Genomic DNA, 27,440 nt, shown 5'->3' on the forward strand with positions numbered 1-27,440 from the left:
CTGTAGTTTGAATAACACACAATTCCCGCAGCAAATCCGTGTGTGAACATAATAGCTGACGGTTTCCAATAAAAAACCGTGTCTAATTAATGATCCCCGCCAATCACCTACCAAATCTCGAGCCGCGAGATAGAGTGCCAATCGTGTGGGGGCCGGTTGTCTTGACAGATTTTTACATTTTCTTTTTTGAACACCAGATATTTACATCGTCTGATGATTTTTTAACTGGCACACAAGTACACAAAAATAGGATTTTTGAAACCGTTCAGGTTAGGCGTTGCATGTAGATGTAGTTCAAATTTGAATTACGTTCGTTAAATGGTTAGAAAATCACTTAAATGTCTATAAAAGGTCAAATGACCCCTGAAAATTTCCAAATTTTCACATGACAGTTGTATTAGTGCATGTTAAACGTAGGAAAAAATTTCAAGGCCGTAAGAGGAAGCTATCTCCCGTCCGTCAACAAACATGCATTGTTCCCTCTCGGAACCACGAACCTTCTAGTGAGTTGCTCCGGTTTATGAGGAGTGTGTGTCCAAACTTTCGTCAAACACGCCAATTTTTTTACCACATCATCTTGGTGGTATGACATTAAATCAAGCAAGGTTTCATGTTTTTCTGATCATTTTTTAATTTTTTGGAATTAAAATACCATGGCATGCACTCCATGCATGTGCCTATGCCTTGACACCAATATGTTTAAAAATTCATTCGAATTTACTGCACATGGAATTAACTCACACACAAGTACACAAAAATATTATTTTTCAAACCATTTTGGTTGGGTGTTGCATGTAGATGTAGTTCAAGTATGAATTATGGTCATTAAATGGTTAGAAAATCACTTAAATGTCTTTAGAAGGTCAGATGACCCTTGAAATTTACCAAATTTTCACATGACAGTTGTATTAGTGCACGTTAAACGTAGGAAAAATTTGAATACCATAAGAGGAAGCTATCTCCCATTCATCATCAAACATGCATTGTTCCCTCTCGGAAGCACGAACCTTCTAGCGAGTTGCTCCGGTTTGTGAGGGGCGTGTGTCCAAACGTTCATCAAACATGCCAAATTCTTTACCACATCATCTTGGTGGCATGACATTACATCAACCAAGGTTTCATGTGTTTCTGATCATTTTTCCTATTTTTTTGAATTAAAATGCCATGTCACTCCATGCATACGTATGCATGTGTCCATGTTATGAGACCAACATGTTTGAAAATTCTTCAAATTTACTGCACATGGAATTAACTCGCACACAAGTACACAGATATGATTTTTCAAACTGTTTTGGTTAGGCGTTGCATGTAGATGTAGTTCAAATTCGAATTATGGTCATTAAATGGTTAGAAAATCACTTAAATGTCTTTGAAAGGTCAAATGACCCCTAGAATTTTCCAAAATTTCACATTACAGTTATAGTAGTGCACGTTAGACGTTGAAAAAATTTCAAGGCCGTAAGAGGAAGTTATCTCCTGTTCGTCATCAAACATGCATTGTTCCTTCTCGGAACCACGAACCTTCTAGCGAGTTGCTCCGGTTTGTGAGGGGTGTGTGTCCAAACTTTTGTCAAACATGCCAATTTCTTTACCACATCATCTTGGTGGCATGACATTAAATCAAGCAAGGTTTCATGTTTATCTGATCATTTTTTAATTTTTGAGAATTAAAATGCCATGGCATGCACTCCATGCATGTGCCCATGCCTTGACACCAATATGTTTGAAAATTCCTTCGAATTTACTGCACATGGCATTAACTCGCACACAAGTACACAAAAATATGATTTTTCAAACCGTTATGCTTAGGCGTTGCATGTAGATGTAGTTCAAATTTGAATTACGGTCATTAAATGGTTATAAAATCACTTAAATGTCTTTAAAAGGTCAAATGACCCTTGAAATTTGCCAAATTTTCACATGACAGTTGTATTAGTGCACGTTAAACGTAGGGAAAAATTGAAGGCCGTAAGAGGAAGCTATCTCCCGTTCGTCATCAAACATGCATTGTTCCCTCTCGGAACCATGAACCTTCTAGCAAGTTGCTCCAGTTTGTGAGGGGTGCGTGTCCAAACGTTTGTCAAACATACCAATTTCTTTACCACATCATCTTGGTGGCATGACATTACATCAACCAAGGTTTCATGTGTTTCTCATCATTTTTCTATTTTTTGAATTAAAGTGACATGTCACTCCATGCGTACGTATGCATGTGTCCATGTCGTGAGACCAATATGTTTGAAAATCCTTCTAATTTACTGCACATGGAATTAGCTCGCACACAAATACATATATATGATTTTTCAAAACATTTTGGTTAGGCGTTGCATGTAGATGTAGTTCAAATTTGAATTACGGTCATTAAATGGTTAGAAAATCACTTAAATGTCTTTAAAAGGTCAAATGACCCCTAGAATTTTCGAAAATTTCACATTACAGTTGTGGTAGTGCACATTAGACGTAGAAAACATTTGAAGGCCGTAAGAGGAAGCTATCTCCCGTTCATCATCAAACATGCATTGTCCCTCTCGGAACCACGAACCTTCTAGCAAGTTGCTCCGGTTTGTGAGGGGTGTGTGTCCAAACTTTCGTCAAACATGTCAATTTCTTTACCACATCATCTTGGTGGCATGACATTACATCAACCAAGGTTTCATGTGTTTATGATTTTTTTTTGGAATTAAAATGCCATGCCACTCCATGCATACGTATTCATACATATGTGTCCATGTCGTGATACAAATATGTTTGAAAATTCCTTCTAGTTTACTGCACATGGAATTAACTCGCACACAAGTACACAAATATGATTTTTCAAACCGTTTCGGTTACGCGTTGCATGTAGATGTAGTTAAAATTTGAATTACGATCATTAAATAGCTAGAAAATCACTTAAATGTCTTTAAAAGGTCAAATGACCCCTAGAATTTTCAAAAATTTCACATTACAGTTGTAGTAGTGCACGTTAGACGTAAAAAAATGAAGGCCGTAAGAGGAAGTTATCTCCCGTTCGTCATCAAACATGCATTGTTCCCTCTCGGAACCACGAGCCTTCTAGTGAGTTGCTCTGGTTTGTGAGGGGTGTGTGTCCAAACTTTGGTCAAACATGCCAATTTTTTACCACATCATCTTGGTGGCATGACATTACATCAACCAATGTATTTCTGATTTTTTTTAAAAAAAATTGGAATTAAAATGCCATGTCACACCATGCTTAATTGTGTCAGAGCTGTTAGACCAATATGTTTGAAAATTCCTTCCAATTTACTGCACATGGAATTAAATCACACACAAGTACACGAAATATGAGTTTCCAAACCGTTATGGTTAGATGTTGCATGTACATGTAGTTCAAATTTCAACTGCGGTCCTTAAATGGCTAGAAAAACACTTAAATGTCTTAGAAGGTCAAATGACCCCTGAAATTTTCCAAAATTTGACATGACAGTTGTATTAGTACTACACAATTTCTCGTTCATTTAAAAGACCATCCATTGGCACTTTATTTTAAATTCATCTTTCACGGCTAATAAAAAATATCTACAACATCACACAAAGTTGTTTTCTAGGAACCGTTTGCGATGAAAAATATCTGGGTCTATTTAAGTCTCCCTCTTTAAGCTTCGCCAGCTCGTCTGCTCTAGTGCCGGCAACCCCCGAATCCACGAATCCTGGTCCCCATTCCTGCACCCCCTTCTTGCAAAGATGACGCCATGGAAACGCTTCGTGAAGGCCCGTATAATGGTCGCGTCCCCCGCGAGCGCCGCCGCCTACGCTGAGAGTGCCTCTGCATCCGCATTGAGCGCGGCCGCTTCCACCGAGAGGGCGTCTGCGGCAGCAGCGGCAGCCGAGACGACTGCAGCTGCTGCTGCGACGGTGGCTGCAAACACCGAGAGCGCTCGAGCTGCCGCCCGTGCCGCTGATGTCGCCCTGGCTCGGGTCGAGGCCATCCACGCCAAGATCGAGGATGCACACGCCAAGATATTCCAGGCCACCTCGGACTCCAGCATGCAACCCACATTTGAAAAGGCGGCGGTGGCCATGGAGCACCTGCTTCCTCATGAGGTCATCGAGCGGGAGCTGGAGATGCAGGAGGCGGCGGAGATCGAGGAGCGTCGGGAGGAGGAGTTTCGTGTGGCCAGGTCGAGGTAGAGAAGAGTCTGTCCGTTGAGGAATCGGTGGTGGAGTACCAATGCGCAGCCACTACTACGAGTACTACAACCTTGAGGGCGGTGCCAAGGATGAGGACGAGGACGTGGTCGACTTCAGCAGGGGATGCGGAGTCCACCAACGGCGGCATGTCGCCAGGACAAGTCATCGACATCTCATCTCACACCGGCGATGCATAGGCCGGCACGGCAGCGGATTTTTAATTATGCATACTTAGGCTTTGTTTTTAATGCTGGTCTTTTGTTAGAGCAATGTTTAGGTCAACTGGCTCTATGTAATTACTGAAATTGCTCAATTCAGTAAGTGTGGTTTGTCTGCTGTACGCTTTTTTCTGTGCCCAAATTAGCAAGCGATGTTAAATTATGCAATGATGTACCCGGGGAAATTTCCACCAAAATTTTAATTATCAAACTCATCCCATGCGCGTAAAGCAGAAAAGTCATTTGCGATGCACACAATCGTTCAAAGTGAATGGTCCGGCGGCACCACGCGCGTTCAAAGTGAATGTGCCCATGCCTTGAGACCAAAATTTGAATTATCAAACTCATCCCATGCGCGTAAAGCAGAAGAATCGTTTGCGATGCACACAATCGTTCAAAGTGAATGGCCCGGCGGCACCGCACGCAAAGTTTCCCTCCACATTTCCAAAATTTTGGCCTACCGCCAAAATATCTACCCCCGCCCCTTCCCCCCTTCCCCACCCCCTTTTCTCCCCGACCACAAGTCACATTTCCCATGTTTCCTCCTTCCTTCCTTCCTTGCTAAGCTATAGCCGCATCCTCGCTCTCGCCGTCTCGCATCCTACCGCCGGGGTCGCCATAGTCTTCTTCAAATACATCTCCAGTGGTTCCTCCTCCGGCGACTACTCCTTCACCACCCGGGTATGCCTCTCTTCTCTCTCTCTCTCGGGCTATGACTTGGAATGAAGGATTTTTACCCGGAGGTCGATTCGAGTCGTTTCTTCCTCTTGTAGCTCCCTAAGACCATCGGTGGCAACGAATGGAGAGGGGTGGCTGAAGATCTATCTGCTCATTGTCACCATCAATCTCCATGTGTGAAGCTACTTGTGTTTGATTTTGTGGACACTGGGGGGAAGTTTCTGGCATGTGCAGAGAAGGTTAGACCCTCTTTCGTTGTTACAAATCATTTGTTAGATGTGATTCAAACACTGTCATGGTCCCAACCCATTCATACCACACATTCAACCAAACGCATCCTAAGTCAGTGTCACAGTTTGTACCTAGTATCTTAAATTGTTGCCATCTCATCAGCGGTGCCATTAGAAAATTATTTGGCATCGCTTCAGCAGTTTGTGCAGCCAACTTTGGTCCACACATCCGAGCAACCAAGCAGTAAAATACTAAATCTTTATGGCACGAAGGAACTGGGCATCGGAGCAACTACGTGCTCCGAAGTCCGGGTCCTTGATTTTTTTTCTGTTGCATCAGCTCGCCAGTTCAGGGCACCGGTGCAAGATGTAGCAATAGTTGTCTTTACACCAGTTTTGGCATACATAGTGGACGGCCTTAGTGCTATTAGTTCTATGTTACTAAATTTGTGCGTGTACACACCTGTTAGTATCAATTTGCTGTCATCCAAACACTTTCGCTATATTGTTGCAGTTATATTTACCTTCCTCATAAAATGTTCAATTTTTATTTATTGTACATGAGTAAGAACTTGTAGCGTCGTTGTAGTTAATTATAGCTTTTGATGTTCTAGAAGTTGGTTGTTGTCTCAGTACCAATTATTTCATTTGCACATTGATCTTTTTGAGAAGATATGTCATAATTAACATGTTTCTTCAGTTTTTCAAAATAAGCATTGGTGACTTTCTATGTTGCTATAAACCCATTTCCCCTACAATTGTTACTGATCTAGTTTTAAATATTATAGGATGAACGGAAGTGTTCTTAATTGGAGTGGGTTGTTCAAGAGTGGCCACAGTCTTTGAAGATGTGCCTAACGAAGCTTTAGAGCATGTATGAGGAAGTGAACACAGCTAGGCTTAGAGAAAGTCTTGTCAACACTGAAGCATATTTCAAGATGCGGGATAAAAAGTTGAAGGTGAAGAATGAGCTCATATTTTTTTAAAGACTTTGCTAAGATGGTGTTGGCGAAGGAGGAGGCACTTTCCCAGTTGGCCCGTGCAAAACGGGTTCTTACTGAACTGAAAGCAGAGGTGGATAAGATGAACCTATAGGGAAATGAATATATTGTTCTTATGAAGTTGAACTAGCTATATGTTGTACTGTGTTGTTTTCACGTAGCTACCGTACTGTGATGTTATAATATATTTATGTGCCTGATATGAAATTGGCAAACAGTTGTTCGATATGAAATGTGAATTTGCGTAATACTGGAATTATTAATTGTAAACTAATAAACCTGCTAAATGTGTCATGGACCTTTGCAAACGGTTCTAGCAATAAAAGCGGTTGCGATGGATAGCCCAATGCCACACAGTTTTCTTCATCAAATCGTGTGTGATATATAGTTGATAAAAGCAAACAGTTAACCAAGGAAGACCGTGTGTGATAGTTACACCTTTCACACACGAGCCTGCACATAAAACTGTGTGGGATTTACGTTCGAACGGAAACGTTTTCCCTGGATTGACTGTGTGGGATGTACATAAGAACGGAAATATATTCCTTGGATTGGCTATGTGTGATATACATACGAACGGAAATGTTTTCTGGGATTCACCGTGTGGGATGTACATACCTACGGAAATGATTTTCTCAGATTACCGTGTGGGATGTACATACCTACGGGAATGATTTCTGAGATTCACCGTGTGGGATGTACATACCTATAGAAATGATTTCTGGGATTCACCGTGTGGGATGTATATATCTATGGAAATGATTGGGTTTCGATGCCTCGCCCGATCGCATACGGCCCCAGCCTGGGTCCTAGGAGGGCCTATCCCTGACGATTTCTGGGTCGTGTGGGAAGGACACCCTATCGCACACACTCACTTGGCGATGGATCCAAATGCCGTCGCAGAAAGGGGTAAAAACCATTTGTTTAGGACCGACGCGCACCAGTGTTACTTGCTCGTTGCAAATTATCTTGCTATCAAACTACTCGCTACTTACAATTTCAGCACTTGCAGACAATACCTTACTGAAAACTACTTGTCATTTCCTTCTGCTCCTCGTTGGGTTCGACATTCTTACTTATCGAAAAGAGCTACAATTGATCCCCTATACTTGTGGGTCATCAGTTTCGTACCCTACAAACAATTTATTCTTATGTTCTCCGCTAGATAGGAACTTTGGAGTGATTCTTCGTTGCACGTTGAGGGATAGTTATATGATCCAATTATATTAGCACCATTGAGAGGTTGCACTAGCGAAAGTACGGACCCTAGGCCTCATTTCAAGCATTGTAATACCGTTTGTGCTCAGTTTTATCAATTGCTACCTTGCTGTTTTTTATTGTTCTTATTACAAAAATCAATATCTACTATTGTTACTGCACTTTTATGACCATCTCTTCACCGAACTAGTGTACCTATACAATTTGCCATTGTATTAGGTGTGTTGGGGATACAAGAGATTTTTTGTATTTGCTTGCAGGGTCATTTGAGAGAGATCATATTCATCCTACACCTCTCACGGATTGATAAACCTTAGGTCATCCACTTGAGGGAAAATTGCTGCTGTCCTATAAAACTCTGCGCTTGGAGGTCCAACATGTGTTTACAAGAATAAAGTTGTGTAGTAGATATCAAGTCCCTTTGCAAAGGACGTTGGGTTGTTGGGTGGAGGAGTTGCCCTCAGTACTATGGAGTATCAATACTACCCCCAACAGATCTACGGGTTACACGCCCCTCTTCATGGTTTATGGAGCAGAGGCAGTTCTCCCTAGTGACATACGTCACGACTCGTCCCGTGTGGCTGCTTATGTTGAAACTGATAATGAACAAGCACGTCAGGATGCTCTTGACCTGTTGGATGAGGAGCATGACCTTGCGGCGGCTCGTTCGGCGATTTACCAGCAAGATCTGTGTCGTTATCATAGCCGCCAGGTTAAAACCAGGACCTTTCAAGAAGGTGACCTGGTGCTCCGGCTCATCCAGGATCAAACTGACATGCACAAGCTATCCCCACCTTGGGAAGTGCCCTTTGTGGTGAGCAAAAATCTGAACAACAGGTCATACTACCTTATCGATGTTCAAGACCACAAGGACTCACGCACGTCGGAGGAGGAGACCGGCCGGCCATTGAATATTGCTCATCTTCGGCCTTATTACACCTGAGCCACCGGCTCTTATGATGTACATACTTCTGCCAATGTATATATTATGATTAGTATAATAAAGCCGGCATCCCTGATAATTCAGGGCCTTTGTCGTTTCATTTCTGAGAATCTGAGTCTTTATTGTTACTTCATAAGATCGCTTGGGGGCTTCCTGCTTATTGAGCATAGCTATGACTACCCTCTTGATCCGGCTTGTACGCCTTGATTAAAAATTGCTTGGGGGCTTCCTGCTCATTGAGCATAGCTATGACTACCCTACTGGCCTGGCTTGTACGCCTTGATTGAAATATTACTTGGGGGCTTCTTGTAAATGAACAGAGCTTTGTTGTCCCTCATAATAGGCTTGGACGCCAGGTGTATTCACCAAAAATCCGGGTTATCCTGCCTTTGTATGCCTGCCACTCCGACCAGTTAATCCTGGAATGACTCACTATACTCTTGACAGTCAATCTTATAAAGACCCTGAACTTGTCAAAGTTAAAACGACGATTGGTCATGTGAGGCTCGGCTTACAGGTTTGAATTAAGGATTAACTAAGCGGTCGTGCGGCCCTTGAATAGCAGTTGATCTTGAGGCTTGGCAGCCTATGAAGGCCTTGTTTTCAATAATTTGTTATTTGTTTTTGAACTTTGTTTTGGGTCATAGTTTTATACCATATCGATATATGGTTTAATATTGATTCAAGCCATGTTGCCTTGATCCTTATGATTCATATTTGATTCTATCCGGAGTTTTGCTAACCCAGCCTGGCTTTGGATGTTAAAGTTGCCAGTGTGTGATGATTATGCACTTGGAGTTCTGCACTCTAGGTTTTGGGATGTTACCCTTTGTTGCGTCTGGCATTGTAAGTCGACGGTATGAATAAATTGAACAGAGCATTGTGCTATAAATCTTTGGGTTGTTACCCTTACTGCATACGGCATGGTAAGACGGCGTTATGAACAAATATCACAGGTATGACTTTGTTATGATTATATGAGGTTTTGATAAACCCACCCTGGTTATGGACTATATAGTCACCAGTGGATTTTACATGGGGCGTTGTGACCCGCCCTGGGGTAAACCGCCAGGGCACTTGTTATCTGCTTGTATGCGGGGCTAATGACAACATGATCAGCAAGGTTGACACAAGTTATGAGCATAAATAGTGGAGTTTGAACTCAACTCCGGTGGCTTAAAAGTGTTATGCAAATAAAACACGCACGATGGCATGGCAGATCATGATTTTTTAACTAGCCTATTACAAGGCATCATGTGGCCACAAAAGAATCAATGTTTTGAGACGCACAACCTCTCAGTGTTGAAGCTGATAGACCAGGTCATGGCTCACGATTCCTAGTCTTGGCGGGTTGAGGCTTCCGGGTCATCTTGTTCCGGCTCTCTTCTCCTTGGTTATCCATTGGCTGGAAGTTGGGTGTAGACCCGTTGATACCGGTCAAATCTCCAAACACAGCCTCGTCATCTATAAGACTTGATGGATCAATGTCAGGAGTGAAGGTATGCTTACGAGTAGGTGGGATGAGATCCACCTCCTAATGAACTAGTGTCTTCACCTTTGAGTTTTCAGCATCATAAGTCGGGTGGTACTTGGAGATATATGTTTCTTCAGCCAACTTACTTGCCCAAGGACACATCTCCCTCACGATGTTGGTATGATCATCAGCATTGAAGGGAGATCCATCTTCTTTAAAACTAGGACAGTCAGTGGCTATTTCTTGAGGGTCAAGCTCTGCTTGCCATGCCTTTGCCTGGCTTAGGGGAGTGATGGAGTCGGCTCTAGTGGCTGATCACTTTAATTCCTCAATTCTATGGGCAGCACAGATAGCTTCTCCAATGTTTCCTTGATGAGGGAGGATGGCTGTTTTATATGAATAGCAGCAGAGATTGTCCGTTGAGCACCAGTGTATAGCTGCTCCACAAGAGTGTAGACAGCCTTAAGTTTGATGCGCATGTCTGGACCCAGCTTGGAGCTTCAGGAGCCTGCATCAGTAAAATTCTTCATAAACCGGCAAATGATTATGATATGTTGTTGGTACATAGGAGAGTATTTTTTGCTACTTACCAAAGATGGTTGATGTCATGTTGTTGATTTGATGCCTTAAACTAGACAATTCATTAGTTACCGATTTAAGGGCTGCTTCGACATCCTCTGCTTTTTTCAATAGAGCTACCTTCTCGATCTCCCAGCTGGTTTTATCAGCGTTGAAGTTTTGTTTTAGCTTTTCAATGTCTTCCAATGAAGTCTTTAGCTCGGATTTGGCTTTTGCAGTCTCAGATTGCTGGGTTTGAATGTTGGCCCTCAGATCTTTGACTTGGGATTCCTTCACATTAAGTTCATCCTGCAATATGAACAAGGTGGAAGGTATTATGATCATATTATTTTTGAAGTCCCAAGCACAATACAAGTATTTTCCTTGGCACTTGGGGGCTAATGTCTATTGCTCTTTTAAAGACAATTTCTGTGATGACCCAGACAAAATGATATGATTTACTCCGGCTCATGGGGGCTATACATATTTGGATTTTCTTCATGATTATGATGAGAAGTCCCAGTTTAGCTTCTCGGCTTAAGCTGACCCTTGGGGGCTACAAGTGCAAAGTTGATCATCGCTATTGAAAGGCCCGGCTTAACTTCTCAGTTTAAGCCGGCCCTTGGGGGCTACTTGTTTTATTCTACAATGAGTATGTCATAACATGAATGAAAGACTATAAAGTTATTTAAAGTCTACGGCATATTTGATTCTCATATCCAGTAGACTTGGCGACTGATATAGATATGTTTATATAGAAGACTGCAGTGCTTACCTCAAAACGCTCCTTCATGAGGTTGACCAAGCCGGCTTCAAAGTCATGACTGGTGTGGAGGCGGTTCAAGTAGCCCATGTGAAGCTCCTGGGCATTAAATTGGGCATAGCTCTCCAAGTCCAACTTCCACTTGCCCTTATCAATGGCAGAAAATTCTTCTTTCGCGATATGCTTAGATAGGACAGTGGGGTTTCCTGGGGCCGTGTAAGTTATCCAGTAATCATTATGTCATCGGTTTCATGAGCCGGCTGAGCCGGACTGGGCGGTTTATCACTTTCTGGGTCAATGTCCATGGCATCCTTGGTGACAGGGTGTTCTTCTGGTGGCGGATCATCCATGGCTGCTCCTGAAACTTGATGCAAAGATTCAGAGATGGTGTGTTTCTCCAGATCAACAGTCTTGGGTTCTTCAGCTGGTTTGTCAACTTTTTGTTTCTTGCTAGGCTTGGCCATGGCGCTGAAAATAAAGCATAAGACAAGATTGATATGACAGTTAAATGCATGAATGAAAGCAAAATAGGCTTAAATGTTTCTTACCCAGGCACAGCCTTGAAAAGAGGGACCTAAGTCCCGGTTGAGTCACTAGAAGAAGAGTGAGAGGACCCCTGATAGTTTGAATCAAACGGGTTAAGAGGTTGCCGAAAAAGACCCGCCTTGGGGTAAGCTAAGTTGGAAATATTTGGAACCTCTGGCTGGCGCTTGAGAGGAGCCGACGTGTTTGGTAAGCCAGAGGAAAGAATCCCGCCACCACTGTTCCGGGTCATGCGGCGAGCTTCATGTTGCTACTTCTTCAAAATAAAGTTGGGATCCAAATAAGCTAAAGGGTGAGAAAACTTTACTTTCCGGCTCGCTTGACGAACTTTCTATCTTGGCAGATGTTCTGAGTCGGAGAAAAGGATAATTACCTCTTCACCATCCGTGTGGCTGCCTTCCGTGTCATCTTGATAGTAATCATTGCCAACAATATGTATAAAAAATAAGCCAAGAGAGTCAAGTTCTACCTCCGGCTCATCATCATCATCATCCAAGTCAAATAGCTTGGAGGTGTTGGTCTTTTTCTTAGCAGGCATTTTCTGAGCCTTATTCTTTGTCCGGGTCTTTTTCGCCGGCTTATCCTGGAGCTTCCTATTCCAAAAAGGTGAATCAGCCTACAAAAAATCAAATGAGTATGAGATGGAAATTTAAGTGAAGATATGATTCAATTGAGAATTGGTTAAAAACTTACAACTAGCGGCTTGTTAAGAGTGCAGAAAGGATTCAATCCAGTTCTGCTGCAATCTGCCAAGCTCTCGTTTAGCAGAGACTTGGTCATTTCATTGTTATCATTGTCGGTCAATTGTATCGGGCAGTGGCGTTGTGGATCTTTTAAGTCACAGGTGTAATCGCACATCAAGCTGGAGCGGCGGCTTAAAGGCATGATTCTCCAAGCGACCCAGCATCGAACCAGGTCTATTCCAGTCAGACCATTGGTCGTCAAGGCTCTAATCTTTGAAAAGATGGGCATATACTTGGCCCGCTTTGTTGTGCTAATCCGGTCGGGGAGGGGGTGCCTGTTACTGAGCCGGCTTGCACGATAACCCGGCAGAGGGATTTCCCCTTCTGGAGAGGTATCTTGACAATAAAATCAGGGTTGGTTCCAGTCCTTGGGGTGACTAGACAGTTTGGCGGCTGGGAAGGTGGCATCCTTCCGTCTCTGAATTGAAATTCTGCCTAACTCTAGGCTTGGCCCGTCTGTAAATTCAGTCTGGCGGTTTAAATAATAGAACTCTCTGAATAGTTCTACGTGTAGGGTAACGTAGTAATTTCAAAAAAATCCTATGCACACGCAAGATCATGGTGATGCATAGCAACGAGAGGGGAGAGTGTGTCCACGTATCCTCGTAGACCGAAAGCGGAAGCGTTAGCACAACGCGGTTGATGTAGTCATACGTCTTCACGATCTGACCGATCAAGTACCGAACGCACGGCACCTCCGAATTCTGCACACGTTCAAATCGATGACGTCCCTCGAACTCCGATCCAGCCGAGTGTTGAGGGAGAGTTCCGTCAGCATGACGGCGTGGTGACGATGATGATGTTCTACCGACGCAGGGCTTCGCCTAAGCACCGCTACGATATGATCGAGGTGGATTATGGTGGAGGGGGGCACCGCACACGGCTAAGAGATCAATTGTTGTGTCTATGGGGTGCCCCCTGGCCACGTATATAAAGGAGTGGAGGAGGGGAGGGGCCGGCCCTCTCTATGGCGCGCCCTAGGGGAGTCCTACTCCCACCGGGAGTAGGATTCCCCCTTTCCTAGTAGAACTAGGAGCCCTTCCAAGTAGTAGGAGTAGGAGAGAAGGAAAGGGAAAAGAGAAGAGAAGGAAGGAGGGGGCGCAGCCCTTCCCCCTAGTCCAATTCGGACTAGGCCTTGGGGGGCGCGTGGCCTGCCTCTCTCTCTTTCCCCTAAAGCCCAATAAGGCCCATACACTCTCCGGCGAATTCCCGTAACTCCCCGGTACTCCGATAAATACCCGAATCACTCGAAACCTTTCCGATGTCCGAATATAGTCGTCCAATATATCGATGTTTACGTCTCGACCATTTCGAGACTCCTCGTCATGTCCCCGATCTCATCCGGGACTCCGAACTACCTTCGGTACATCAAAACACATAAACTCATAATATAACCATCATCGAACTTTAAGTGTGCGGACCCTACGGGTTCGAGAACTATGTAGACATGACCGAGATACGTCTCCGGTCAATAACCAATAGCGGAACCTGGATGCTCATATTGGCTCCTACATATTCTACGAAGATCTTTATCGGTCAAACCGCATAACAACATACGTTGTTCCCTTTGTCATCGGTATGTTACTTGCCCGAAATTCGATCGTCGGTATCTCAATACCTAGTTTCAATCTTGTTATCGGCAAGTCTCTTTACTCGTTCTGTAATACATCATCCCGCAACTAACTCATTAGTTGCAATGCTTGCAAGGCTTAAGTGATGTGCATTACCGAGAGAGCCCGGAGATACCTCTCCGACAATCAGAGTGACAAATCGTAATCTCGAAATACACCAACCCAACAAGTACCTTCAGAGACACCTATAGAGCACCTTTATAATCACCCAGTTACGTTGTGACGTTTGGTGGCACACAAAGTGTTCCTCCGGTAAATGGGAGTTGCATAATCTCATAGTCATAGGAACATGTATAAGTCATGAAGAAAGCAATAGCAACAAACTAAACAATCAAGTGCTAAGCTAACGGAATGGGTCAAGTCAATCACATCATTCTCCTAATGATGTGATCTCGTTAATCAAATGACAACTCATGTCTATGGTTAGGAAACATAACCATCTTTGATCAACGAGCTAGTCAAGTAGAGGCATACTAGTGACACTCTGTTTGTCTATGTATTCACACATGTATTATGTTTCCGGTTAATACAATTCTAGCATGAATAATAAACATTTATCATGATATAAGGAAATAAATAATAACTTTATTATTGCCTCTAGGGCATATTTCCTTCACTACGGTGGGCTCCTGTTGAAGGTATACTTTGCAAAATACTTGGAAATTGAAGATGTTGGTGATTGAGTTGGGTCCGATGTCTTGAGGATGGAGTTGGAAGAAATGCAACACATCAGGGAAAAATTTTGAGCCGGGCGGAGTGAACCCCCGGAGCATGTGATCAGTGAAGACAGCGACTTTGCCTTGGGCTCAGGGATGGTTTCCGTTCCTGGAACTCTCCAGTGGATGACGTTTTTTGCGGCTAACACGCCTACTTGAACGTGTTCGTTCAATGTTTGCTCAGTAACCCGGGAAGGAACCCAATTGCACGAGGTGACAGTCATGGTCATTTTGAGGAAATCTAAAAAGGAAAAGATTCCTGGTTTAAGATCATGCTATTAAGTCGGCCATTGATTCACAAAATTGCTACAAGGAACCGGTATGTTGAGCCGGAGAATAGTACTGAGGTATACAAATGCATAGCATGGCGACTTAAGAGGGGACTAATGGTATCTGGCGGGTTATGGTTTCTTAGTTGAGCCGCCCAAATAGTTATGACTCAGATTTATAAGTGAAGAACTGCTAAGTGGTGGATAAACAGATTTCACAAGCTGGTGCTATAATTTTGGATCTACAACGGCTCTGAAAATAGGATAAATTCTAGACTAAAGCGATATCAGTGGAAGAACTCCTATAGCCAAATGAGATTTTTACTACAACAGCAAGATCTTTTTTCATTGAAAGGGGATGCTAGCAGGTGCCTCACCACTTTGGCAACAGATTCGAATCCAACCATGAGATCTAAAGAGGAAAAACAAAGAGCAGCTAAGAAGACCAACGAACTAGGGCTAACCCTAATGGAGATCTGCTGCGAGAAGGGAGGAGTACCTGTTGGGGATGTTGAACAGCGAAGGCGTGTCGCGGTGCTCGGATTCATTCAGGTCGATGCAGTGGCCGGAGTAGAGGCAGTTGACGAAGTCAACGGCGGCGGAGCTCGGGCGTGCATAGCATTGCGAGGAAGACAAAGATGAGGAGGCAAGGGGGGAAATGAAAAGGACCTATTTATAAGGAGATGGATAAAAGGCATGCGCGGGAATCGAGGAGGCCAGAATCATCATGTGGCTATGTGGACGCCTCGATTTTCAGGATGTTCATTAAAAGATAAGGATATGTTAGGATATTCTGGGCCTCGTGCGGAATTAATGAGAGATGACATCATGGCGGGTCAATATGATCATGTGAGATGACATCGTGGCGGGTTATAGCAAGTTCATAAAATGGACGATGCAAGATTTTGACAAGTCAAGCACTGAAGATTGATGTGAACAAGTTCAAATCAACCTGGGGCCTAATGTTGGGGATATAACTATTAGGTATGACCCGCCCAGGAGGGGCCGGGTTATACCTCTGGCGGCTTATAGATGAAGATGGAGGGTCATGAAGGAAGCCTATTGAAGGCCCAAGACCCAGAGGCGACTTGAGGCCCAAGAGGATGAACCACCATGTGTGTAACTTATATTGTAAGGCAAGCTTAGTTTGTCACCGGGCCAGACACGTTGTGTATGAGCCGGCCGGGACTCTGTAAGCCGCCAGGCATCAACCTGTGTATATAAAGGGGTGACCCGGCGGCGGGTTAACTCAAGAAACAACTGATCGAGAACTAGGTTAAGCGTATTCGCTCCCTGGTAATCGAATCCCAAGCAATACAACTATAAGCAAGACGTAGGTTTTTACCTCGTTGAGAGGGGCCAAACCTAGGTAAACTCTTTGTGTCCTTTATCCCATTTAACCCCTTCAAGCTAACCTAGTTGCGATGGCTCCACACCTAAGTCCTTTTGCTAGGGCATCTGCCGTGTTAAGTCCACGACACAATTCCTTCATTTGGTGAGTCAAATATGTCGTAGGAGTTGGATGACACAAGTGCAAGACCGGCAACACCTTCATCTTGAGTATATTCAGAGTCGGAGTGATAGCTTCTCTCGGTGTAGTTGTCGGAGTCGGAACCGGATACCCATTCACCAACAAGAGCTTGATGTCTTCGTCTTGTGTGGATCTTTGATGACGTGTCCTTCCTTTTCGAATCCTTGCTTCTACGAGAGGGTCTTCGTTCATAACGATCATCTCTACTCCTTCTCTCTCTTGGTGGTGATTCATCTCTTTTACTTCTCCTTTTTGGTGAATAGTCTCTTTTCTTGTAGGGATTTGTACACTCATTGGAGTAGTGTTCGGGTCTTCCACAATTGTGGCAATTGTGATCACAACTAGAAGATCTTTTGTCATTGTAGGATCTTGACTTGGAGCTTCTCTCTTTGCTTCTATTATTTTAGAACTTGTTGAAGTTCTTCGCCATTAAGCTCAATTCTGCATTGAAGACTTGTTTCTCACTTGATGTTGTAGGAGCATCACTTGAAGCTTTGTAAGCACCGCTTGACTTGTTATGGAGCTCTTCCTTAACATCTCATGAGCAACAATTCTACCAATGACTTCCGTGGGCTTGCGATCTTTGTAATTGGGCATCATTTGGATCAAGGTGCACACAGTATCATATTTTCCATCCAAGGCTCTTAGGATCTTCTTGATGATGAATTTGTCGGTCATCTCTTCGCTTCCTAAACTGGCAATCTCATTTATGATGAGAGCAAGCCTAGAGTACATCTCAGTGACTCCTTCACCACCTTCATCTTGAACTTGTCAAGTTGACTTTGAAGCACATCCAATTTGGATTCCTTGACGAACTCGGTACCTTCATGCATATCAACCAAAGTACCCCAAATTTCCTTTGCATTCTCAAGGCGGCTGATTTTGTTGAATTCTTCAGGGCACAATCCGTTGAAGAGAATATCGTAAGTTTGAGAATTGTATTGCAACATCTTCATTTCTTCCGCGAACGCTTCACGATTCGGTTCTTTTCCATCCTCGAATAAATCACCTTGCAAGCCAATGCACACAATAGCCCAAACGGTGGGGTTATGACTAAGAATATGCATTTTCATCTTATGCTTCCAACTAGCAAAATTAGTACCATCAAATCAAGGACCTCTACGGTGGTAATTTCCCTCGCTAGACGCCATACTCTCCTAGGTTGTGAAACCAAGGCTATGATCACCAAAGCTATGGAAATCCAAGCAAATGGAGACCAAAGCTCTGATACCACTTGTAGGATCAAAAGTAGGTCTGGAGGGGGGATTAGACTACTTGACCAAATAAAAATCTAACATTTTCCCAATTTTAGTTGTGGGCAGATTTTAGCAAATTGCACAAGTCAAGTAATCAACCAACACATGCAATTATAAGAGTGTAGCAGCGGAAAGTAAAACATTGCATATGAAGGTAAAGAGAAGGGTTCAGAGAGTGCAAACGCAATGATGACACAGAGATTTTTGACATGGTTCTGATAGGCGATGCTATCATACATCCATGTTGATGGAGACTTCAACCCATGAAGGTTAACAGTTGCGCGAGTCCACGAAGGGTCCATGAAGAAGCAACCTTGTATATCCCACAATGGCCATCGCCCACGAAGGACTTGCCTCACTCGGGTAGATCTTCACGAAGTAGGCGATCTCCTTGCCCTTACAAACTTCTTGGTTCAACTCCACAATCTTGTCGGAGGCACCCAAGCGACACCTAACCAATCTAGGAGACACCACTCTCCAAAAGGTAATAGATGTCATGTTGATGATGAACTCCTTGCTCTTGTGCTTAAAATGGTAGTCTCCCCAACACTCAACTCTCTCACACAGATTTGGATATGGTGAAAAGATAATTTGAGTGAAAAGCAACTTGGGGAAGGCTAGAAATCAAGATTCTTATGGTTGGATTGAATATCTTGATCTCAACACATGAGTAGGTGGTTCTCTCTCAGAAGATGTAAGCTGGAAGTGTAGGCACCTTCTGATGGCTCTCTCACATATGGAGAAGGGGGTGGAGGGGTATATATAGCCTCCACACAAAATCCAACCATTACACACATTTGACCCAACTCGGTCGGACCAAATAGAAGAACTCGGTAAGACCAATTCAGTTCAAAATGTGAACGTTAGGAATCTCGGTGGGACCAACTGGAACAACTCGGTGGGACCGATGTGCTAGGGCTATCTCGGTGGCGCCGATTGCGTGAACTCGGTGAGACCGGTTTCAGCAAAGAGCAAACAAAGAGTTGGTCAAGCAAATTCGGTGTGACCGATCGCTCATTTCGGTGAGACCGAAATGATACAAAAGGGAAACAGGGAGTTTGCAGGGCCATCTCGGTGAGACCGAGATACGTATCGATGTGACCGAGGTGTTAGGGTTTCTGGCAGTGGCTAAGTCAAATGAACTCGGTGGCGCCGGATAGAAGATTTCGGTGGGGCCGAGTTTGACTTTGGGTTTTGGACAAATTTGGAAATGAGAAAGTGGTTGAGGGCTTTGGAGCAATATCACTAAGCATTTTGAGCAAGTAGACCATTAAGCAACACCTCATCCCCTTTTAATAGTATTGGCTTTCCTACGGACTCAATGTGATCTTGGATCACTAAAATATAAATGAAGAGTCTTGAGCTTTTGCCAATAAGTGTCCTTTGCATTTTGAGGGGTCCACATCTCCAGTCCATTCCATGCCATTCACTGAACTTTCTGAAATATTAAACTTGAATGGATGTTAATTCAATGAGCTGTATGTTGTTATGAATTACCAAAACCACACGGGGATTAGTTGCACTTTCAAGCACCCAAAAATTGTTTCTCCGCAAACCATCTCCCTACTTAATCAAGTTTGGCATGATAAACAAATGGCGCCAAGGGTTCAAACATTTGCTTTGAGGCTCCTCGGGGAAGCACTCCCGACGAGAAAGAGGGCAAGCATGTATTCCAAACACATCAAAAAATGTTGCTCTAGATGTGGTAATAGAGAAGATGAAATGCATATGCTTTTCTTATGTCCTTTTTCTAAAGCGACATGGTTTTGTTTTTCCTGGTCCATTAGAACTGAACTCTTTGCTGCTCAATAAAGCTTCCTTACTGATATGATTCATGTCTTACTCACATGCATATGGACATCCACCAATAAAACCCGCTACTCTTTGTACCTTTTTTTGGTGTCTATAGAAGCCTCAAAATGACACTCTATTTTGCAGGAAAGTTAGCACACCTTCACAGGTTTTTGAAGAAGCAAATGCCATTATCAATGCAACTAAGTCAGAGGTCTCTAGCTCCACTGAACAACACGATAGAGTGCATTTGACCAACACTCAGGTACCTAAACACATGCTACACCTCCAAGACTTTGAATTTACTGCAGGGAATGCGATCTTCTGTTATGCCACATGGGAGAAGCAACAAGATTCAAGGAAAAGTCAAGCAGGATTAGGCGTAGTCATCCAATTTCAAGGGAATCGACATCTTCAACATTTGTATATCTCAGTGCTCTCACTCCAGCATCTTCACCACTCCAGGCAGAGACTTATGAGCTTTTTCTAGCAACCAAGCTAATCGATATTTTACAGGTTCAACAACCACACTTCTATACGGATTTCTTGGTGTTGGCTTCGGCAGCTGCAGCGAGGACGGTGTTTCAAGCTCCTGGACATTAAGATAACAAATCGCAACTAGCAACAACACATGCTTCTTCCTCCTTCCATCATAGTAACATCAGTCCAAGAAATTTCAAAGCTCATCACCAAGCTCGTTTAGCATTGAGAATACAATCTACCTCTTTGGCTATTCGGTGCTTAAGTACCGAAGCAGGGCAATGTCCTAGTAAGGACATACTCTCTGTATCAAGCTTGATGTAAAATGCTCCTATTGGATAAAATCTTTATTTTTTTTAAAAAAAAGAGCTTATGCCAATGTGATATTTTTCTTATGATATATGTGATCCTTTTTCCTTGAAACCGATGATTTAGTGTAATGGTTGCTTCAATTATTGCGGATGTGTTTAATTAGTGACAAAAGAGGAAAGAAAAAGCTATAGACTCAGCCATCGAGAGCTCACGCGGAAAGCAGGCTGTGGTGCGCACACCACACCACACCACACACACACTGGCAAAAAGCACGGAGCCTGGCCTGAGCCCCCGCCTCCGCGCCATAGACAGTCGCAGTCTCACACAACCCTCCCGCTTCCATCGTTCCCCCACGTCTCGCCTCGCCTCCAGAGCTTTCCCCCCTCTCCCTCTTTCCCTTTCCACCTCCCCCGAAACCTTCGACCCCGAGAGCCTAAAAAATTCGAGCCAACAACACACAGAGAGACTGCGACAGCCCCCCGGCGCCGGCCGCCGGGTCCTCGCCGGGCTGCGGGCCGCCAGCGCATGGCATCGTCGCGGGTGATGGCCGCGTCGTCGCAGCCGCCGCCGTCCGGCTCCTCCGATCTCGCGCGCTTCCGGAGCGCCAGCGGCATCGGATCCATGAACATGGACGACATCCTCCGCAACATATACGGCGAGGCGCCCCCCTCCGGCGCCGGCGCCCCGGCGGACCCCGCCCCCGCGCCGGAGGCCGCCGCCGCCCGCCGGACGGCCGAGGAGGTCTGGAAGGAGATCTCGGCCACCGGGGGCCTCTCCGCCCCCGCCCCCGCCCCTGCCCCCGCCGGCGCCGGAGGCGGCGAGGCGGGCGGCGCGGCCGTGATGACCCTGGAGGATTTCCTCGCCAGGGAGGACGACGGTAGGGTTACGGCCGTGGAGGGGAATATGGCGGTAGGGTTCCCCGATGTGGGGGCGGATGTGGGGGCGGGAGTGGCCGGAGGGCGACGACGAGGCGGCGGTGCCGGCGGCGCCGGAAGGGCAAGGAAGAGGGCGCTGATGGATCCCATGGACCGCGCGGCCACGCAGCGCCAGAAGCGCATGATCAAGAACCGCGAGTCTGCGGCCAGGTCCAGGGAGAGGAAGCAGGTTACGCCAAATGTCTCAAAAGGGACAAATTTCGATGCATTTTGCACGGTTTGACCTTTGTCCCAGTTGTACAGTCCAGTGAAATTTGACGCTTTCATTTGGTTTTGGATGCAGGCTTACATCGCAGAACTGGAGGCACAGGTCACACAGCTTGAGGAGGAACATGCCGAACTGCTTAGAGAACAGGTATGTTTTTGGTTCTGCCTTAGTTTGGAATGAAAGTTATGAACTGTGGGGATTGAGCATGCTGCCATGACACTATGAACCTATGCTTACTTTCCAAGGTTCGATGGCTTAACAGTCAGTTAGATAGTGACCCCATTATATGTTCAGACTGGGCATGAGGGAACACTATGATTATGGAACTAGGCTAACCAAGGCAATGCCGAATTCATCATTCTAAGTTGTTATATTTATACTCATACCAAATGTGCCAGCTCTTTCACATAACTACAGCAAGCTATTTTATATCTTATGAGTTTCTGGGAAATACTTATGTGGTTATGTTACTAAGCGATAGATACCTTAAAAGTGTGGTTAGTCTTTTGTCACCATTGCATCATAGACCATCTGGATTCTTTTCTTGTTGTCGCATTAAGAATTACTATTAAGTGATAACATATTTCCATCGGGGAACTGAGTTTGGCAGTGAAGTGTATTTCTTGGTAGTGTCATTTGCTGGGTTAGCACTTATGTAATGCATTTTTTTGTAGTGCCAATAGTTATTGCAACCCATATCTTTGTTCGTTGATTCATTATGGTTTCGGCTTTTTATTCCTGTCAATGTCATACTGCCATCACCAGGATTACCCACCGATATAGTGTGCCAAAGTATCTTCCTGGCAAAAATAGACTGGGGACTAATTGCCTCTTGCATGCACCTGGCTGTCTGTATGTGCCTTCATCTTTAACTTTTGGTTATATGACCTTCTGCTGAATTGTCTCTATTTTATTATTCTGTCGCAGGAGGAGCAAAACGAGAAGAGGCTTAACGAGGTATATTCTTTGCAAAACGTTATTGCTTACAAGCATGTTTAGATTTAGCAAGTTGCTTTAACATATATATGGATCACCATGTCAAGTATATTTTTCGTGGATTTCATTACTCACTATCTTTCTTCCTCCATATGCCAAATAGATATGTAGAAGCGTTTTTCTTTTTATTTAAAGATGGCCCAGCCAGCAATTTTGGTAACTATTTCACCCTGGAAAGCTAGTCAAGTTGAAGCATCATAGTACTCTATGTTGTCACCTTATCTGTGGTACACGGATGTTTTTTCTGCACAATTGATGACTATGGGCAGATAACAGTAACAACATTGGCATTACATCCTCTATTCTTATATCTCAGTGCACTCAAGGCCTTGCAATAAAGGATTTGTATATGAATTAGTCATTGTATTCCCATGTCTCCACTATCGAGAACTATCCTTTTTGTTGCTAAAGCTTAAGTACTCTTTGATTGCAAACCATAGGATTTTTCCATAGGATTAGTTCGCACTAGATGTCATAGAAAAACTTCCATCAGCTCCAATCTCTCGGAAAGAATTCCTATGTGTTTTCCTATGGCATGACACTCTAATCTTGCATTTCCTTACCCCTGGTTTTGGAAATCCTGCGAATAAAAAGGGCCCTTATTTGTTGCTCGGTATTCAAACATGCATTGGCGGCTGTTTTTCAACTTCATTTCTTACAATTATTGTGTGTTTATGCAGCTCAAGGAACAAGCATTCCAAGTCGTCGTAAGGAAAAAACCATCGCAAGATCTTAGAAGGACCAACTCGATGGAATGGTAGAAGTATCCGCAAGCTCTGTTGTTATTCTCTTACAGTTACAGGGTTTCTTCTTTTGCTTTCTGTTTACCCTAGTCGTCGTTGCTGGCGGCGATGTAGAAGCAGCAAGACTTGTTAGGTGAAGGGCTCTAGCTCGAAAAGAGAAGAGAAGATGTAGTAGACGAGGTTCTGTGCGTGATCGGAAAGGTCACGCCATTCAGTATCGGTGTGTGATCAGCTATTTAATTTTGCTGTCATTGTATGTACAAACCAGAATAAGCAATGTTTGCATAAAATGTAGAATAGAGTTGCCTCAGTTACAAAGACATTTGAAGAGATGTTTGTTTATGTTCAGTTTTCAGCCTCGTACAGTTTCAGTTTGACACATTGGCGTGTTGGTTCATAGCCACACATGCCAAACTTTGCCACAAGTGTGAAATACTTTTGTCAAATCGTGCCACACTTGTGATGATCAATTTGTTCACCAAACTTGTGATGGCATGCCCCAACTTACTGAGGAAAGTGTGGTGAAAGCCTGGCTATAATCAAACATGACCTAAATGGTCAGTGTGCATATTTTGAGACGATTAAATGTGGATAGAATCTACTCCCTCCCGTCCCATAATATAAGATCATTTTTCAAGCTATGTTAGCTTGAAAAAACAATCTTATATTTGGGGACGGAGGGAGTAATTGCAAACCGTAGATACTCAAAATTCCATGGAAGTGATTCAGAAAGCGGAATATTATTTCTGTGAACTTTAAGCTGTAAGCAACTTTATATTACACAAAACAAAGGGGAGCAAATGTTTGGATCACGAGCTTCTCAAACATATTGAGATATAAAACGCACCAGTTATCCATTCCATTTGAAACGGCTACAAAACGCGGGTGGCTTTGTGAGAAGGGTTGACGTTGGCTCCCTCACAAATAAAATGAGATGTTACAATAGAAACGTTCCATCAATCAGTAATGGCACATACCAATCACTGAAACCAGAGAAATCCAACCACCACTGAAACATCAGAGATGTACTACACAATAGTCACATATGTGCCCACCAGCATATTGCATCTTGCCAGAAAAGGTATCAATTCCATTTCAGAAAAGATATTGATATACAGTTACAAAAATCTGGTTGTCCCAAAGGTTCTAGACAGGCATGAAAGAGAATAGAAACGATACGCACTCAGACACAAATGATACGGCACCATGGATAGCACAAGCTTTGATCTGACATCCATCGTCTCTCAAACCCACCACCAGCAGCAGCGGCAACAAGGATGCAAGTAGAAGACTTGTTGCGTCAGCAGCAGCAGCAGCAGCAGCAGCAGCAGCAATGAAGGGGCTACACAAGGAGCATCGGCAAACATTATGATTCCCCAAATATATTGTACAACCTGCGGAAGGAGGAAATGAAATGAAGTGTATAAATATATCGAAAAATGAATCACACAGGGGCTGTTATGTCTGTCAGGGATTGATCTTATGCCTTCAGATCTAATACATTTTGGCCTTCCTAAATGGTTAAAGAGATGATCATCATGGGTTATGAAAAATCAACACAAAAAAGCAGTCATGAAATCTGCTAGCACATAAAATGGAGTCAAAGGGACGTATCAGCTAGGGCAGAGGCAGCGATAACAGTACACGTGAGCAAAGCAAATGGGAGCAGAGAAGCAGGGCCATGCAGCATATCCTCCCGTAGGGAGGTTCCAGTCCGATAATATAACATAATAAAAGACAATGTGCAGAAAAGCTGTCTGTTTTAAAGTATGACCATGCAAGAGAGTTCGAATAATTCCGAGAATTCTGAATCACAACATGGCCCTCAGATTTCAGTTTCATCATAGGCTAATGCAATGGGCTTCAAAGCTTGGCACTGGGGCATGTCTGGGTGAAATGAAGAGGAGGCATGGCGATGGCGGCGACGAGGAGGAGAGGTAGACCTGCAGCAAGAGCCGGCCCATCACTCAGTGGTAGGGCTTCCGCAGAAGCAACGGCTGATCCAGACACATGCCCCAGCGCCCAGAACAGAGAAGCAAGCGCTGCATTAGCCATTTCGTGGGCTTCAACCTTGCGAATGCAATGGCTGACCCCGTTTCGAGCTCAAATCTGAGCCAATCTATCTATCCATCCCCACATGGGGCTTTAAACATCATCATTGGGCCAAGGGGAAATCCATGCAACAAGCGAAAATATAGTAATGAACCAAACAAACTACGAAACTAAATCCGTACAGAGCTCGATCAAAACAAATAATCAAACCACCAGAAAACTGGATAATCGAAAAGGAAAATAGCCATAGGAGACTTGTTGTGCCACCAGCAGCAGCAGGAGGAATGAAGGGGCCACAGGAGGGACCATCGCATTAGCATTCATTCAAGAGCAGCAAACAGAAAGATTATGATCCCATACTGTACGGCCCGAGGAAAGAGGAAATGAAATGAATATACCGAAAAATGAACCACGCAAGGGTTGTGGCATCTGTCAGGTAGTAATCTTATGCCTTCAGATCTAGTAATACATTTGGCCTTGCAAAATGGTTCAAGAGATGGTCATCACGGGTTATCAAAAATCAACAACAAAAGTTGTCAAGAAATCTGCTAGCCCACAAAAGAGAGTCAAAGGGATGCATCAGGTAGGGCAGAGGCAGCGCTAACAGAGATGGGGAAGGGATGTTTTAGTGACGTCATGTCGTCAATCAATCATCAAGGCAAACAGAAGCAGAGCAGGCACGCACCGATGCACCATCTCCTCCTCTACCTAGGTAGGTTCCAGTCCACCATTGCGCGTTAAACGATAATACAACACAACAAAGACACGGTGTGTATACTGATGGTTTCGTAGCACGCCCATCAGGAAGATGGCCCTCAGATATCAAGAGTGTCCCAAATGGATCGGTAGAAAACCTGAATAGTACGACCATTGCAATGACAAACACAACAGAAGCGCCAAGCAGAAAGAAAGAAAGAGTAGAAGCAGAGAGATGACCCTTCCACATGAACAGCAGGCCCATCTGTCAGTTTTCACCTGATTCCCACTTTCCAAGAACAGAACAGAAGAAGCCAACTCTGCATTAGCCATTCCAAGAGCTTAGACCTTGCAAATGCAAAGGGCAGCCGCATTTAGGCACAACCAAAGTCAGTCTATCTTTCCATCTATTAATCATCATAGGGCCAATGGTAAATCCAAGCAACAATTGTAACTATACAAACAATATAGTGCAAAAACAAACAGACCAGCAAAGCCTATCTGTACCAAGATCAGATAAAAGAAATGGAAACAACAACACCACAATATTGGTGTGTGGGCTTGGCGGTAGGACAGGAAGGAGAAATTTGAAGAGCAACTCATAAACATGCCAATTGAACCACTAATGAACATTGCAGAGAGAAACCAGCAACACTTAAGCCACTTCAAAATCTTCACCCTAGTAAAGGGCTACCACTTGGGAGATCGGAACTCAATTCCAAGCTGATTTACAACAGTGATCTCTCCTGATAAATCATCAAACTACAAAGTTTTTCTCCACTGAGGCAAAAAGCAAAACCATGAAATAAAAAGGTACTAGAAATGTATGAAGAAATCAACCACACTTGATCATAATCAGATGAAACCATAGCAAATGCAGAAAATGATGTAAAATCTAAACATAGGAGGCAACAATGCCAATTACGGGTCCCCATCAAGCCAACGAGACGTATCTGGAAGATGGAACTGAAAATAAATAAAACAATCAAAACTTAGCCGGCAATTTGTACAAGGTATGAGAAAGAAACATCATGCCCTCAGGTGCAATAGATGTAGGATGCAACGTTCACTGATGGCACAAGAAATGATCTTCCTTTTGTCCATAAGGCCATGTGAAAGGTTGATCTGCTGTGAACTGCTGTTGTTGTTGCTGCTGCTGCTGCATGCGTGATTACCCATCCAGAGAGAGAGAGAGAGAGAGAGAGAGAGAGAGAGAGGGGTGCCGGGTGGGGGGAGGAGAGGATCATGTAAGTGCCATCTCTACATTTTCAGTTTTCATCATTGGGCAATGCATTATAGAAGC

The 27,440-nt window shown here is 43.9% G+C and overlaps 1 protein-coding gene across 1 annotated transcript; it reads left to right on the top strand.

Annotated features, from left to right (window-relative positions):
• Nucleotides 1-20,780: 20,780 nt before the first annotated feature.
• Nucleotides 20,781-23,737, top strand: LOC125519931 (bZIP transcription factor 12). Its single transcript, XM_048684712.2, has 4 exons — nt 20,781-21,611; nt 21,726-21,797; nt 22,578-22,607; nt 23,327-23,737. Exons 1-4 carry the CDS (start codon nt 21,033-21,035, stop codon nt 23,405-23,407), a joined length of 762 nt encoding a protein of 253 aa, XP_048540669.1. The 5' UTR covers nt 20,781-21,032; the 3' UTR covers nt 23,408-23,737.
• The last annotated feature ends 3,703 nt before the right edge of the window (nt 23,738-27,440 follow it).

The sequence above is a fragment of the Triticum urartu genome, chromosome 1A (assembly GCF_056163025.1).
Source record: "Triticum urartu cultivar PI428250 chromosome 1A, HENAU_Tu73, whole genome shotgun sequence".
Taxonomy (NCBI): Eukaryota; Viridiplantae; Streptophyta; class Magnoliopsida; order Poales; family Poaceae; genus Triticum; species Triticum urartu.

Coding starts and splice junctions, on each gene's coding strand:
- LOC125519931 (XM_048684712.2), top strand. CDS start 21,033: ATGGCATCGTCGCGGGTGATGGCCGCGTCGTCGCAGCCGCCGCCGTCC. Junction 21,612..21,725: donor GGTCCAGGGAGAGGAAGCAG/GTTACGCCAAAT, acceptor TTTTGGATGCAG/GCTTACATCGCAGAACTGGA. Junction 21,798..22,577: donor CCGAACTGCTTAGAGAACAG/GTATGTTTTTGG, acceptor ATTCTGTCGCAG/GAGGAGCAAAACGAGAAGAG.